Below are 16,866 nucleotides of genomic sequence, written 5' to 3' on the forward strand. Positions count from 1 at the left end.
TGAATTGAACCCGTCTCGCTCACTGGCTAACGCTAACCACTGGGCCATCCCGCCTCTCGTCAGCCACCCCTGCCTGGGCCTGGCGTAAAATCAGGGAGGGAGATTAAAGGCTCCCTTGTCTGTTACCAATTTACAAAGCCTCCCGGTTCAGTTTTTGGAGCGTCCGTGGGATTTTAATCCTGAAGGAAAATAGGAAATCCTACATAACTCTGCTAGCCTGGACATCTGCGTCTCCATCTGCAAAAGCTCATAGTTAAAAGCAGGGGGATGTAATGAAAGTTAAAACTGGAACATATTCTTGGAGGATATGGTTTGCATTTTCTTTGAAACATGTGTTTTTATGAGCAACTGCTCATGTGGTTGGAAAAAAACCCACTCCAGTCGTCCGGGACTCAGAGAGTACAAATCTGTTGTATAATCCCACAAAAAGGGGAATCTTTCTCCGTTATCAACTTCCTCTGCTTTCTCCTTAGTCCAGAAATGCTCCTGGGCTGAGCAGGGGGGAATCCCTGCTTGAGAGACCCATAAGGCTTGGCTCTGTTCTCGGAGTAATAGGGCTGCTGTAGGAAAACCAACAGCCTTCTGATTTGTCCCATCTTCCAAGTCTTCTCCAATAGTTAAGAATCTCTTAATCCTGTAGTATCTGAGCACTACATAATCCTGTAATGCCCCCCACAACACCACTGTGAGGTACGGCACTGCTGTTATGCACATTTTACAGAAGATAAACTGAGGCGCAGAGAGACCACGGCCCAGATTCTCCAAGCTACTTAGGCTCCTAATGTGCTTAAGTGACTTGCCCAAGGCCACCCCAGGATGTGGCAGAACAAGGAACTGAACTCAGCTCTCCCATGGAATGGGCTAGTGCCCTAACCACTGAACCATCCTTCCCCTGTCCTCCCCCAGTCCAAAAAGCACCAGCTGTCACCATCAACTCACCACATCACAGGAACAATCCATTTTCTAAAAGCCCCTGAGAGTGCTGGTTACCTAAGAGACAAGAAGATGCCAATCTGCTTGTGGGGCAAATGACACCACTAACTTTCCTCCAGACTCAGATTTGCCCAAGGACGGAGGGCTAGAAATAAATTCATTTTCCAATCACCATTTCAAAGCTAGAAACTAGAGCTGAAATGGCAGGGAACAGGCTTTTTGTTGAAACGCTTTGCAAAACTGAGACCATTTCACTGAAAGTTCAATTCGGGGGAATAAATGGGGGGCAAGGAAGATTTGACAATGTTGAAACGTCCTGTTTTGACATTTCCAGAATAAAAATGTTTACATTTTTCCTTTCGAAATGACTTTTTGTTTCACATTTTTTAATCCACTATTATATGTTCTACTGTAACATTTTACAAAGCCTAAAATCGACAGAAAATGTCTTGATTTTGTCGAAACAAAACATTTTTGACCTACCCCAAAATTAGCTTTTTTTCCCAGAAATTTCTTTTGCCAAGAATTTCAAAACGTTGGGGGTTGAACGGGAGCTAAACCAGATTTCGAAATCTCAAAATCCTCCGCGAACTGGAATTTCCACTCACCACACGGCTTGACTAGTCGTGGCCGGAATGCCTTCCAGCTAGATTGGCTCCAGTCAATGAACTTAGCATGGGGAGAAGCATCTGATCACGGCATGTTTCCAGATTACTGATGAGTAAGGGGTAAATGGGAGTTCTCCCGGAACCAGGGATCCCCCACAGTAAAGTGATCCAGGCTTTGCTGGACCCCACTAGACTTGCATGGCAGAATGCAGAGTGAAAGAAAAGAAGAGTTTGTTACTTGCCTTCTGTTCCTGTGGTGCTGAGCATGGTGTAAATACCTAGAGGCTGGAGGTATGCATAGCTAAGGGATGGTGCAAATCATGCCTTGATGCAGAGGACTGACTGATTCAACAGCATTCCTTCCCTGCTGCCGTGCCATCTGTAATCTGGCCAGCTGTGTTAGGAATTTCTGCTCTTCAGCTTCTTGGCTCGAAATCTCCCCCATTTTACGAGGCGGGGATAAAGAAAAGCATGCATTTTTGGTGCTTGTTTTAGTAAGGTTATTGTTTATTAAGCGAGATATTCACACTGACAGTGGTTTTATTAACAGCATTGGCCAACCCTGCTCCTGGGGCAGGCACATCATGACCCGTGTTTCATCCTCCCTCCCCCAGGACGTGCTACCCAGCCTCCAGAGCCGAGTTACCGATGTGCTGACACGCAACATTGCAAAGGAAGCTTCAGATGGCACAACATCTAGAAATAAAGCAGGGCGCCCCTTCCCCTCCCGACAATGGGCCGCCACTGCTTTCAGGTGCTTAGCTGGTTATATGGGAAACGAAGGCAGCTGTGCACACGACGTTTGTGGGTGGTGGCAAACCAGAAGAGGCTGGGGGGGAAGAGACAGACATCAGCCTCCTGGGATGGCTCATTATGGAGCCCGTCTTTTCTCTGCCATAGAACCAAGGCTGAGCGCTGGTGCCGTGGATGGAACGCCAGGCTTTGTCGCAGTGATTTCCCGAGACCACAGCGGCCTGGTGGTCGCCGATCCCTCTATCATGACTTCCAGCTTTGTTCTGCTTTTGGCCACCAACGCACCAGGCTGTCCGTATCGGTCAAAGCACAATCTGGCTCTGAGGATCCAGTTTTGCTGCGGTGGGGAAGTAACCGAGACGCTGATCAGCTGCACTGCAAAGAAATGTTTTAACCACAAAAAAACAAAAACCAAACCAAACCACCACAAACGGAAGTCAGGGCTCGGACGGTGAATTAATATTAAGAGCGAGAGCTAAGCGGCAGCAACTAAATTCTGTAGGGCTCCACGGAAGAGGAGTCAGAATTCCCAGTCCCCGGTCATCTGGATGGTGCCATCCCGGTCTGAATTACCTAACAGTCCAGGTGCAACCCTGGCACTGCCACTTTATCTGCTTCAGGGGTAGGAGGAAAGCAGGCAACCATTGCTCTTACAGGTTCACGGGTCAAACACATGCAGGTTTCAAATGCATTCAGCAATCCCATCACCCTTACAGGGTTCAAGGAAGGGAAAGTGCTACTTCTCTTCTGCTTTTGCCCCGGTGCCGAAATTTACCCTCCCAGGATTCCCCTCTCCCTTACGCTTGTGTTGACACTGACTTCCATGGAAGTACTCTGGATTTGCAGCAGCAGAAGGGAAAGGGAATCAGGCCTGCAAGGTTCTTTCAAACTGCAATTCAGACAGGTGGGAAGAACCTCCCAAAATAAGCCCCGGTCAGCACGGACAGAGGGTGACAAACAGAGGATGCATCTGAGCAGAGCATCTTTCTGCCGCGCTGATTGATTTGGGAGCAGCAACGGTTGGCTTGGGCTTGAAACCATCACAAAGAGAGACCTGTGGGTGTAGACGGTCTCATGTCTCCCTTAAAATTTCACCCCATTTGCCTCCCAGGTGATGGTTTGCTGGGTACACAGCTCCTGGTTACCCACCCCCAGGTTAACAATGGGGCAGGTTTCCCTCTCAAGGGAGGGTTGGGCAACCATTGTCCAGACTCAAACTCTACCTAAAACAGGGAAAATTGGACATGCAAAGAAAACTGGTTTAAAATGCAGTTACGGTCGGAAAGTGTCTCTATAAAACCGCAATGTCTTTCCGATTGGTTGATCTGAATGACAAAAAAAGTTGTCATCACTTTTCTCCTTTCAGCCGTGAAATAACCCCCCCGCCCCGGTCAGGGAAAACGAGCTGGTTTGTGTTCCGGCTCACGCATCGTCAGAGGACAAGCTCGCTGCGGGGCAGCAGCACAGTCTATCCCTCCTGGTGTGCTGGCGCCAACGCCTCACTTGCACCTGATTGCATCTGGATGGAGAACAACTCAGCTAAGCCAGACAGACTGGAGGGAAGGGGAAGCTGGGCTTTCCGGTCCCTGGGCGGGGCTGGGCAGTTAGAAAACCCTGCCTTTTGCAAACTGAGCCCGTTTGATCTGACCCAACATGCACAGGGGAGAGATTCTGGGCTGGGCCAAGAGATGCCGCTCAGAACCTGCAGTCCCACGGGGGGGTTATGGAGACTGTAAAGCCACCTTCGCACCCCATGATCCTGGTACAGCAGGCAGCGCGGGGCGCCTATGGGTTGCAGCACTGCCAACAATCCACCCCCAAACGCCACTCTCTGCCCCGCTCCTAGCATGTCCCCTACTCCAGAGCTTGCAATGGTGTCCTCGGAGGGCAGCCCTCCGGCTGTTCTCCACAGTGCCCGCACCCAAGGAAACCCTCCCGATTGCAACGGGGGCTTTTAGGGGCCCTTCCAGCCACTCCAGCCCTCTTCCCAGGCTCTACCCTCCAGGGAGGTCACGCATGGCCCCGCGGGCAAAGGCTGAGATGCCTCGTGCGCCTGAAACGCCCCAATCTGCTCCGTCAGGCCTGCACGCTCCCCGGACCTGGGCTTGGGCTGCATCCGGCGCAGCGCTACTGGCATGCCAATAAACCCCCACTCTGTGAGCTAGGCAGCTTATCGGCCCCATTTTGCAAACGGGTAAACTGAGGCATGGCAAAGCGAAGGGGCTAAAGTCCCAGGCGGAGGCAGAGCCAGTAATAACCCCCTGCTCGAATCGCTGTACCACCCTCCCCTCCTTAAACCCCGGGCGAAGGCTTTGCTGCAGGCTGAAACCAGCGGAGAAGTTCTCTCTTTGCAGCGCTAGCACCTGCAGTAATACAAGGAGGGGTGAACAGGAAGTGCCTTTCCGGGGGAGGTGGGGGCAGCCTGGCTCCTCCAACAGGCGGAAACGATCACCCCTCCTCGAGGCCTCGCCAGCCAGGGTAAGTCCAACAGCAGGTCTCTGCAGCACAGCGCCAGGCTGCGACACAGCCCAGGTCCAGCGCGGACCTCTGGGGAAAGGGGACATCGCAAAGGGGACGCTGCAGAGAGTTCTGCGTGCTGTTCCCGCTGATGCTCAGAGGAAGCACAACGCAGCCCCTTTGGGCATCCGCCCCCCATGCTGCGTCCTCCGCAGCGCCCCACTCGCCCATCCGGATAAGGCAATGCAGGCGTCTGGGCGAGGATCAGCCGGGCTGGTGCTGCGTGGCACAGAGCACTCGGCTCAGCCCCTCGCGAGCCGGCCTGGCCGGGTTCCCGGGGCTACAGGAACGTCACGTCGTCCTGCGACTGCACCCAGCGCCGGTGCGCGTCGTATTCCAGGCGGAGCTGGCGGTTCAGCTTGCCGTTCTCAAAGGCCACTTGGCCGTTCCTCCAGGCCTTCGGGGCCGGGCCGCCCTTGCTCCGCTTCTCCCCCGCCGCGGGTGGCGAGGCGGCCTCTTTCCAGGGTTCCAAAGCAGGGGCCTGTTTGCCCAAGAAGCCATTGGCCACCTGGGGCGGCTGAGTTGTTCTGCTTGGCTCCCCGGTGCTCTGCCCCTGGGCAGGCCGGGCCGAGGAATGCTCCATCCGGAGCCACTCCGGGTCCGCTTTGCATTTGTCCTGCGCTGGCTGGGACACAGGACTGCCTGGCTTACCAGGCAGGGCCCTGGCCGGGTCACTCCTGGACCAGTCCTGCTCCATCCTGGCCGGCGGTCGGCCTGGCGTGGAGGACATGACGGGCTCCATGGTGCCGTGGCTGTACTCGTCCATCTCGTCGGCCAGCGTGTCCAGGTAGCTGCCGACGGAGATGCTGTCCAGCTTCTCGGTGGGGTCCTGCAGGCTGGAGCAGCTGCCCCGGCGGGAGGTCTCCTGGCTCCCCACCAAGCTGTACTGGCTGCTGGCCAAGCTGCTACAGTGGCTGGTCAGGGTGCCCTTCTCCTCCAGGAGCCACTTCACCGCCTCGATGCCCTCGTTCACCGCCAGCAGCTGCTGCAGGATCCTGACGTCCACGGCTCGCAGGTAGGCCTGGGCGGGGAGACAAAGGGCGCACCAGTCAGCCTGTGCCCGGGCGGTTCCCCGAGGGCGCTCGCCAAAGGCCAGGAGGGGTGACCATCACAGGCCATCTCCCGCCCAGCCACTCCCCTCCCCATCTCCAGCAGCTGGAACTAGAGCAAAGGATCCCAGGCCTCAGGAGACTCGGCCGGTGCTGCAGGCAGAGAGCAGCAGAGCCGGAGGGGCCACCAAAGCCGGAGGCCCCTGCACCGGCAGGGAGTGGATGGACAACGCGCCAGCCTCGCTGGGGTCACACAGACCTCGCGCCTGGCTTTCCCTGCAGTTCCCCCCTCTCTCGCCTCGGTGCCGGCAGCGTTTCACTGGGGTCACACGGCTGTCCGAGCCGGGGGGGCCTCGCCTGGCTCCTGTATCGGGGGCACCCTCCGGGCCACGCAAGGCAAGGCCGTTCCTGCTCTTTCAAGCTAGCCAGTGGAGATGGCCAACCCAAAGTCACTGTGCCTCAGTTTCCCATCTCTACAATGGGGATGATAGCACAGCTCTACCTCACCGGAGTGTTGGGGGGACAAACACATCACAGGCCGGGAGGCGCTCAGATGTGACAGCGATGGGGCCCGTTGATACACAGAGCATCTACCTGGATCTTTGCCCGCTCCTCTCGGCTCCACTGGCAATTCCAGGCAGCGTGGAGATGGGCACAGCCTGCTGGAATTGGCTGCCAGGGCTCTGCAGACATGTCAGCAGCCCCCTTCTCCCACCCGGACCCTGGCCAAAACCCTCCAGGACCCTACAAATCACCACCTCCACCAGCCTCCCCGCAGGCGAGCGGCCGGTAGTGGTGGCTGCGTGAGCCCTGCATGGACCGGCGCCGTACGGCACGTGGAAGTGGCTGCCGGGAGTCATAACACGGGCGTGTTCCCGGGCCACGTTCCCGTCCCCTCCATGTCCTAGCTAACGCAGGCTGCCTCGCTGATCCCTGGGGCAGCCCCACCACAGGGATCCGTTTAACCGGACGGATCCTCAGAACGGTTCTTGCCCAGGGAAATGAACACATGGGTTACCAGGGAAGGCAGCTGCAGCACAGAGCTGGACCCCTCCCCACTTCAAGATGCACCTAGGCCCTGAGTTGCAATCCACTCCCACGTCCCTCACCAGCAGCCTACAGGGGGTCAAATGCTAGGGCCGATGCTCGCTCCTCCCCCCCCCCGGGCATACCCCTACTGGAGGGGTCTCCCTGAAAGCTGGAGGCAGGTGGGGCAGTGCTTTTCTTTTCATACGGCAGAGCTGAAGTTAGAGCAGCCTTGAGGCTGCTCTAACCTACCCTGGGGGCTGGACCCTGGAGGTGCAAAGGGACCTGTCCTTCCCCCTCCATTCCTGGCTTATGGTGGGAATGGCGTAACAGACAACTGGGCCCTTGGGGGTATTTTTGGAGAGGGGGGGGGACTCAGAGATCAACCCGGGGAAGGGCTGTTAGCACCGACCGACTGGGCCGGTGGAACGCGCGGCTCGTGGGCCCCGCTGCTTCCAGGGGGAAGTGACGCACGGACGGTCAGCCCCGGTTTGGAAGCAGGCAGGGTTACGAGAGGCAGCCGGGTGGCAAGAAGGCCTCGCAGGAGCTGACAGATAAATGCTGTGTGCTATGATGCTGGGGGCTGTGGGGGATGGCTTGTGTCCCCCCCCAGATCTGGATCAGCCCCAGTGGCCCGCTGGCAGGCTCTGGAGTCCCCGGAGCCCTAGGTGCACGTCCAGCTGATTGGGCTGGGACCCCTCTCTTGGGGGGGCGTCTCCCGCAGCAGTCCCTTCTACCCTTCCTCTGGGCAGCATGGGGGAGTCTCCACTGGGGACTGAAAGCCGTCCCCACGCTCAGCCTGCACCCTCCACGGGGCCAGAACCGCCGAACTCACGGGCAAGCAGGTGGAGTGTGGACAGGAGGGGCTGGGGGAGGGGCTATACCAGGATTAATCCTCCAGTGAAGATGGGCCCTGTCAAGCTCCCGTGCTCAAGCGACCGGCGCTCCCGTCACCTAACATGGGAGGGAGGGGGCTCACCCCTAAAGGGCGCTGGCCCTACTGCCCCCTGCTGGAGGGGATAGCCCTGCTATGTGTAGGGGTAAGGGGGGCTCCGTCTGTCCGTCCATCCCCACCGCCCCCCGTTGGAGGGGCTAGCCCTGCTCTGCACACGTAGAGGTGGGGGGGGGGGATGACATTTGAACTAGCTCCTTAAACTTCCAAGGGAGTACAGCGGGGAGAGGTTTGGGGGGCGGGGGGCAGATGCACACAGCCTGTGCCCCAACGCCCGCCGGGCAGCAGCAGACCCCCGGCGAGGCTCGGAGGGCGAGGCGGCGCTGGGGGAAGCGCGCCCCCTGCTCTTTGAATCGCTGAGCCGGGCCCGCTGCAGCATTAACCGGCGCTGAAGCACCTGGCTCGCTCCCAGAAATCCCGTCCGGGCGCTGCACTGCCTGCCAAAAGCGGCCCTCCTGCCGCAGTGCGGGAGGGAAACCCGGGCCCAGGGTGCCCAGGCAGGGAAGGGAGGGGGGGGGGGGCTCCTGGGGCGGGGGAGATGGGATTCATGAGGCGCGGCTGGAAGATCTACGCAGGCCGGCTGTGGCCCGGCACTGCCTGCAGCTGGCCGGGTCCCGGGGGGGCGGGAGAGCCATGCACAGGGCGGGATGGCAGCAAAGGATGAAATCGGGCACGGACAAACGTCCCCAGCCACTGGGGGAATCCTCCCCTAAAGGGACTGGTGGAACCTGCCCCCCCCGGGCTAAATCTCTCCTCTCCCCTGCCGCCATCCCAAGGCTGGGCCGCGGGGAGCCGAGCGGCGTGCTGGGGCTGGTGCGAGCCACGCTGACATCTCCTTGTTTCCTCATCTCCCCCCCACCCCCCCATCTATCCACATCCAGCCCCCGTGTCTCGGCTTCTCCCTAGCCTGTAAGGTCCTTGGGGCAGAGACCGTCTCCTTGCCAGCTGTTCGGACAGCCCAGGGGCTGCCGCCGTACCGCTCCCGAGGGGAGCATCCGGGAGCAGGCTGCACAGGGATTTGGCAAACAGAGGGGAAGGGACGAGCTGCCGTGGGCCGGGATGAATGACCTCCCGCGGGGCTTCCCGCGCTCCACCCGGGCGCAGCGGCGCACTGTAGCCAGATGCACGGTCCCCTTTCAAAGGGAGCGGGGCCAGGCAGCCCTGTACCACGCTGAGGACAGAGGTGCTCAAGGGAGCAGCAAACTAGCTGGGGTGTTCAAACCGAAGCTACCTCCAGAACTGGATAAACCCCGGAGAAGAGGGAGCGAGCAGCGTGGGGAACACCGAGTTAGGAGCGCAGCTGGGCCAGCCTGCTGGAAGCACAGCTCCACGAAGGAGGGGTGGGGAAGGGGAACGGGTTGTGAGCCTGGGACAGGAGGAGACCTGTGGAAGCCACTCCAAGCAGCCGGCGGGGGGGGCCTGCAGGGGTTCCCTGGCGCTGGGGGAAATGGGAACCTGCAGCCTTGGTGGTGAACTGAAGCTGAAGCAGCTTGAGGACAAGAAAAGCTCCCCACTCCCAGGCAAACCTCCCCCACGCTTTTCTTGAAAGCCCCCAGAGAGAGAGAGACACCCACCCACCTGCCAGGGAAATCACCGGGCCAGTCAAGACCTGAGTCCGGTTATTAGTCTGGGCCGGGCCTTTCTCCATCTCTTCTGTCGAAGCTGTTCCACTTGCTCTGTATAAATATTCACTGGGCAGGGACTGGAACCTGCTTCTCCGACAGCCCAAATGCCTGCCCTGGCCCCCAGGCTACGCTGGGCTGGGGCTCTCTGGTTTGGGCCAGAAACTCCACCCTGGACCCGAGGAATCGTTCTCAGTGAAAGTTTCATCGAAACGGGCACGTTCCTGGCACCAATTCTTCACAAATCAGCATCTTCTGACCCCCCCCCCCCCCACCCCACCCCTCCCAAAAAAAACAGGGTCAAAAAATCCCCAGCCAGCTCTAAAACTCATCTCCTCCAACCCTCACGCATCCCAGCCCCACTCCTTCTCTTCTGATTTCCCCCAGGCAGCTCTCCAATGGCCAACTTCCCCACGTACTTATCTACGGCTCCGTAAAGAAGTTAAGCCTATCTAGGCCTAAAAGAAACGGGCATAAAAGAAGACGTTTGCGGGTTGCCCTTCAAACATCCTTCTGCTCTCTGGGCACGTCCACCCTGCACAGAAAATCCCCCGCCGGCCCATCTCAGAGCCCGGGCCACTTGACGCAGGTTGCGGGGCTAAAAATAGTGTAGCTGTTCTGGCGTGGGCTGGGCTCCGAAGCCCTCCTCCCCCACCGGGGTTCAGATCCCGGCTCCAGCCCCAGCCGGGATGTCTACACTGCCCTGTGGCTCAAGCCCGGCAAAAGATCTGGGCTCTGAGACTCGGCGCTGCAGTGGAGACATACACGCGGCCTCCGGATTTACGATCCTCCTCCTCCTCCTCTCATTCCTCGCTGCCTCCCCACACGAACGGCCTGAGAGACAGCACCCTCGTGCCCAAACCTGGGACCACAATCCTCGCCCGCCCTTCAGAGAATCCAAGCGCGGGCAGATCCTGGCAGAAGAGACATGCCAACACCCACCGCCCCCCTCCTCTCCAGGTGCTGAGCTCAGCCAGATGGCCGCTACCTTTTTTCACGTCAACCCTCCGTAGGAGGAGAACGGTGGGTGAAGGGAATCCGGTAGGAAACATCCTGCTACAATTTCCTTTGCACACTCAGTGCAACTGGCCTTGGCTTGCATGCTCCCAAGCTGCGATGGAGGAGGGGGTAGAATGACTTTTTGGTGAGCTTGTGCTCAAAGGCACGGCCTGACAGATCTCAGCCAGGGGAAGTAACAGATGGAGGAATCGCATGTAAGGAAACATGGTCCAGGAAGTGTTCACAGGCGTCAGGAAAACACAGAACAAATGGCCTCGCCACAGGTGGCCTATTGTTTTCGTTAAAAAGCCCCACAGCCGGGGTTCTTTAAAGAGCCGTTGTCGTACAGCGGTATTTCCCAAACCTGGGGTGCGCAGAGGACTAGCGGAGAAGGGGAGGGGCACAGATGGACCTCTTCACGGTTCTCCAGTGTCTCAGCTATCGCTTAAAATGCAGAGCAAGTCTCCAGCTGTTCTTGGTTGTGAGGAACACTTCCAGCGTGAGCCAATGCAGCGATGCTTGCAGAAAGCCTGGCACCCGGGCTCCCAGAGGTGTGAACTGCCCTGTACATTTCAACAGTGGTCAGGTCAATGTCAGCATTGCTATTTCACCGCTCGCTCGTCTGGGCGTGCAAGGAAAGGTCGCATACTGAAGATCTACACTGTCTTCCCCAAAGTGGAGGAGTACGATTGAGGTGGGGGGGGATGAGGAACTAAATGAATACCTGCCCCTCCAGTCTTGGTTCCAGTTCTGGACCCAGAACTGGATTAATTACAATTTGGATTGAGAGACAGCTGGGAGTTTCGCTTGAAACTGCCGGGTGCTAGTTGATTTCCCAAGACGCCCCCCTTTCAGCTCTCCCAAGCACAGCAGGCAAGATCTATTTGCCAGAAGATCCCAACACCAGCATGTTGATTCTTCAGCCTGGCTCCTGAATCTTCACCCTAATCTTCAGCCCAGTTTTTGTTCCTAACAAACAGATGAAGCAAAAAATTCCCTGTGGAATTATCTGTAAGTGTGGCAGAATGCTTTTGAACCCCAGCTGTCAGTGGCTCTTTTAATCGCCTTCCCCTCTGAGAATATCAATCTATTGACATTTTCCTCTCGGATTCTGCTGTGAGATGAGTCACGCGGCAAAGAAACCGAACAAATTAAATATCTTGGGAATACTCAGTACATGCCCATGCACACCGAGGATCTGGCACTAGGACACAAAAGAAAGGAGCTGACCCTTATATGGATATGGGCAACAGCCTACAGCCAGGATTAAAAAAAATACAAGGCAGGGCTATAAACCAAGTCCCTGCTCTGCTGCAGATTCATTTCCTCTCTTTATGTCTCAGTACCCTACCTGTAAAATGGGTAGAACAATTGCCCTACCTCGCAGGGGGGCTGTGAAGCTAGGGTCAATTATATATTCTGAGGCATGTAGATACTGCTGTAATGAGGAGCTAGGTAAGTACCTAAGGTAGCCAGAAGCCCACAGTGTTTATACATGAGAAACAGGAAGTGAAACCACCTAGAAATGAAATGTGAAAACTGACCAGCAGGTAAACAGCGGCACTAGTGAAAAACAGGTGTTTCATATCGCCATTCTCAGGATCCCAGGCGCTGTCAGCAACACCGCTGAGGAAATTAGTTTGTGAACCTAGGAGGGCTTTTCTCAGCGGTGCCCCTTTAAGAGGAAAAAGTGGCTTGAAGCAAGCTGAGCTGGCTTTCCCCGCGGTTTGAGGTACTTGTGACTATCACCAGCAATGCATGGTCTGGAATGGCCGGGAAAGGCGGCTAAACGGGCAGCTGTCTCCAGCCGAAAGCTAAAAGCGTTTCAGAACACATGCAACGCAACCAGCACGTGAACCCAGTCAAATATAACACAGGCGTGAAAGGTGAAAAATGTGCTGGTGTCTGACCGGTGGGCCTGGAAACGTTTTATCCACAGGCTGGGTGGCATGATTATTTATTTGTGTTACCATAATGCCGAAGAGCCGTAGTCTTGCACCAAGATCCTATTGTGTGAAGACACACAAGCATCCCTGCCCTGCTGGTGTACCGCAATCAAGCAGGGTGTGCGATGGGTCAGTCTCCGTGCAGCACATTCAGGGCTTGATCTCTCTAGCAAAATGACACTCATTCCCTTTAGCTCCTGTTGCCAATGCAACTAGGGCTCTCCTCTGCTAAGCGTGTTGACACAACTGGCTCCCTCCGTCCTCCCAGCCCCACAACCTTCCTCCCCCATCGCAAATCCCCAGCTTCGGTTTGCAACTTGAACAAGAAGCGGAGAGCGGCCCTGATGTATGGAGCATCTGGCTGAGCGTGGCAGACTTCACAGCATAAAAGCAGGGCCAGGATTTACTGAGTCAGAGGCCCTGCACTCTTAAAGCAACAGCACGATGTCTGCTCACCCAAAAACGGCATGTGAAAGAGAATCTGTCAAGATATAAAAAACCCAAACAGGCCCTAAGCCTCCCTTGTAACAGCATGCATGAATTTGGCCTGCTAGATAAAAATCCTCCCACCTTACTAATAATACCTTAGACTTTTAAAGTTGAAAGGATATTGTCAATTTTCTCTTGGGGGTTTCTTTTTAGTTCTCGTGTGCTAACACAGGGCAAGGAGTTTGGACTGGTGGCCATTTGGGGGAATGTTAAAAATACTGATCATTAACGCTTGGCCCATTTTGGATCCAAATCCCACATCTCCTGAGCGATCAATGAAGGGGAAAAGGTTTCGAATTCAGGTGGCCGGTTCAAGCTCGCATCCGCTAATACTAAGCATACATCGCTATTGCCATCACAATGCACTTCAAAACCTAGGGCCATAAAACTCCACTGACATGCAGCTGCTTCTGGGGTGGAGAGTAGCAGCCAGACATATAGCTTTACCATGAACGGGGGGGGGGATGGACGGACGGACACACCAGAGCAGCTCCCTGCTCTTGTAACAAGCGACCTAGGATTGTCACAGCCTATCCATGCAGAGGAACCTAGAGCTCGGTTTGTTTGCGGCGGAAGGATGAAAGCTTTTATCACCCCCAGTAGGATTTGAACATGTGATTCCAGGAAACCTAGGTAGGCCAAGAGTAATGCTAAGACACTCATCTGACAACAAGAGTATTTCTCCCAGGCAGCACTTGTTAATCCCACAGTAAGTACTTCGGAAGGCAGACTTCTCTGGATGCTCCAGGAAGTGGGGTGATTCTTTTCCTTCCATGTCACTGCTGAGCTGATGCCTTTGCGCGGTGGTCAGAGTCAGCGCACTGCTGGAAGTGGTATCTCTCCGATGAGAGATAAACCCGAGGTCCTAAGCCCTGGTAAGCATTAAAGAACTTCCACTCGAGAAAGGGGGTTGGAAGCTGGCCAGGTCACTGCATCCAATGTGGATCGTTCACCCTTCTCTCTAAACTGCCCCCTGCCGTCTCGCCTGACTACAGGAACCTACTCTCCGTCTCCTAAGTCATCCCGTAGCGATGCCGCGAGTCGCTCGCCAGCTGCTGGGCTCCCACTGTTCCCTTTCTGCCTTTTGGAGTGTTACGATCCCGCGCTCAGATCACCGCTAATGATGCAGGAGGCAGAACAGACTCCGGCTTCCCTTTCCCATCCGTGTGTGGGCTCTGCAGAGCTAACTGGGGTGAGAACGTCTACTGACAGTGAAAAGAGGTGACTCAGATAGGCAGCAGATGTGTTGAAGGAGGAGGAGGCTAGCGGAAATAACCTGTCCATAACAACACTTTAAAGATGATCCAGTCTTGATGGGTTTTTTGGGGAGGAAAAACCTGCATCCCAAGTTTTGGCTGGATAATATTTTGCGCTGCTATACCCTCGTCCCTTCAAGGATCTCAATGCACTTTACAAGCATGAGCCAAACGTAACCCTGCCCGAGCCTGCTGTGAGATATGGGGAACATGACCACCATCCACATTACAGCAGGGGAAACTGAGTCACAGACCAGCTGTGCATGAATGATCGGCAAGTGGCAATGCCGGCAACGGAGCCCACAAATTCTCTGCTTTAACGTGAGCCATTGGGTAAGAGTTGCAGAGGGTGAAACTGAGGTAGAGAGAGAGGTTAAGTGACTTGCCCAAGGTCGCTCAGAAATTCAGGGAAAGAATCCAGGTCTCCTGAATCCCCAGTGCTGTGGTTTAGCCACAGGGCCTTTCCTCCTTCCCTGAGGATAAGTGTCTAAATGGCCAGGATTAGACAGACAGGGAGAGCCGTAATATCTATCTAGAGGCCCCTTGAAAATGTTTTGCTCCTGACGCCACCCTCCCCAGCCCAGCTGAAGTGTTCGGTTACCAACGTGCTGATCGAATCAAATGCTATAGAATAAGCTGTTGCTGGGTGCAGCTCCCACCCACGGACACAGCGCCAGTGGTTCAGCTATTCAGAGCAGTTGGTCTTTCCATCCAAACAGCAGAAGGCACTAGTCTAGCCTGGGGGCGGGGGGCTGATCCTGAGAGGTGCTGAGCTCCTGGGACGCCAACTGCAATCAAGTGTGCTCAGCTCCGGTCAGGAACAGGCCCTAAGAGACAACAGTCACTGCCCATTCGTGCGATGACCACTCAACTCTCCCTTGCCCTCTGTGTGCGGGCTGCCGTGCAGGGACCTCAGATGCCGCTAGGACACCCCAGCCGCAACAGCAATGCCCCATCTTCTGCTTCTCCGGTCCTACCCCACAGTCAGGGACAACCGTGCCAACAGCAGAGCTGATGATCTGGAGGGCTGCACTGGGCAGCGTCTCCTCTAATTCAGGCAACGAGCCAGGCTCAGAGCTTAGAAACAGGTTATCCCGCACCCTAGCAGGCCATCCCACGGCGCCTCCGGGAGCCAGAGAGGAGACGGGCCTAGGTACCACGGTGATGGGCATGAGAGAAGATCGGTCATACATCCTGCCGGGGGTGAGATGTATTGTCACCAACCTTCCCACGGGGCAGAGAAGAGGGAGTGGATGCTACCCTAAAGCCCCCAGGACCAGCGGGCAGAGAGGAAGGGGGGGGGGTTGTGACTCCAAGGGGCCGATGTTGGCCCTAGCACCCTCCAAAGGGCAGAGTGGGGGAAACTGTCCCAACCCCTCCTCCCCCGGGAGGGTCTTGCCCCAAGGGACAGAGAGAAGGAGATGGGAAGGGGATGGTGGTCCCCGGAGGGGCAGAGTGAGGGGGGGGGCGGGATGGGAATCTGTGGACCAAGGAGATGGGAGTTGTGGCTGCAGGGGACAGCTGGGGGGCTGTGGCCCCAGGGAGGGAAGGGAAGAGGAGACAGGAGGCTGTAGCCCCCAGGGCTAGGAAGTGGAAGGAAAATGAGAAGTGGGGCTGTAGCCCCCGAGGGCAGGCGCAAGGCGAACGGAGAGGGGGGCTGCGTGGCCCCAGATGGCGGGCATGGGGGGAAGGAGAGAAGGGGGGCTGTGGGGCAGGGAGAGACGGGGAGGGGAGGCTGTGGGGCAGGGAGATGGGAAAGCAGGGGCTCCGCGGCCCCGGCGGGACGGACGGACGGACGGAGGGGATCGGAGGCAGAGCCTCACTCACCAGTTCCAGCTTCAGCGCCTTGATCTTCTCCGCCAGCCCCCGGCGCTGGCCCCGGGCCGGGCTCCCCCCGAGCAGCCCGGCGGCCGGGTCCTCCCGCAGCCAGCGCACCAGCCCCTCGGGCGCCCGCCGCCCCACCTTGCTCTCCAGCTCCTGCCGCCCGGCGGGCAGGGGCTCGCCCGGCCCCTCCATCCCCCCCCCCCGAGCTCAGCTGGGGGGCAGCCCTTGCAACGCCACCCGCTGCGCCCGGGCCCCCCTCATCGCCCCCGGCAGCCGAACGCGGGAACCGGCCCTGGAAGGGGGGGCCCAGCTGCAACGCCCTCCCCCCGGGGGGGGGGAACTTCTCCCGCAGCTCCTGCCCCCCCGACGGCTTTAATGCAGCATCAGCCCGATGCAGGATCTCTCCCTCTCCCGCACGAGCATGCACGGGGGGTGCAAAGGCAGATCCGGGGTGGGGGGGGGCTGCAGCCGGGCTCCCCCCGCCCCGCCTCTTCCACCTGCCCGCCCGACTGGCCCCCGCCCGGCCGCGCCGCGGGCAGAGAGGGGAGCCGGCTCGCCCGCCGCCGTAAGGCACCGAGTGAAGGGGCAGCGGCTGCCTTATTTCCCCGAGTGGAGAGCAGGCGCAAAGCAATCCTTAGCGCTGCAGGCACGGGGGAGGGGGGAAGTACTAAATGTTGGGGGGGGGGGGGAAGGAAGGGGGCGGGGGTGAATGAGCACCCATCAGAACGGGGCGCCCAATGCCAGGCAGCTATCCCGTGTGATGTTGGGCAAGTCACGTCCCTTTCTGTGCCTCAGTTTCCCCCACGTGTGCAATTGAGAGAATAGGACTGACCTCCCTCACAGATGTCTCATGAGAACCACCTACCTGCTATTTGCAAAGCCTGCCGAGATC

General features: G+C 57.4%; 1 protein-coding gene across 1 annotated transcript; it reads right to left on the reverse strand.

Annotated features, from left to right (window-relative positions):
- Positions 1–2,027: 2,027 nt before the first annotated feature.
- On the reverse strand, positions 2,028–16,574 carry LURAP1 (leucine rich adaptor protein 1). Its single transcript, XM_067567798.1, has 3 exons — positions 15,978–16,574; positions 4,624–5,832; positions 2,028–2,631 (listed from the first exon to the last, which is right to left on the reverse strand). Exons 1-2 carry the CDS (start codon positions 16,164–16,166, stop codon positions 5,092–5,094), a joined length of 930 nt encoding a protein of 309 aa, XP_067423899.1. The 5' UTR covers positions 16,167–16,574; the 3' UTR covers positions 2,028–2,631; positions 4,624–5,091.
- Positions 16,575–16,866: the final 292 nt, after the last annotated feature.

The sequence above is a fragment of the Emydura macquarii genome, unplaced genomic scaffold (genome assembly GCF_026122565.2).
Source record: "Emydura macquarii macquarii isolate MOO-44397 ecotype Brisbane River unplaced genomic scaffold, CSIRO-AGI_Emac_v2 contig_2805, whole genome shotgun sequence".
NCBI classification, from domain to species: Eukaryota; Metazoa; Chordata; order Testudines; family Chelidae; genus Emydura; species Emydura macquarii.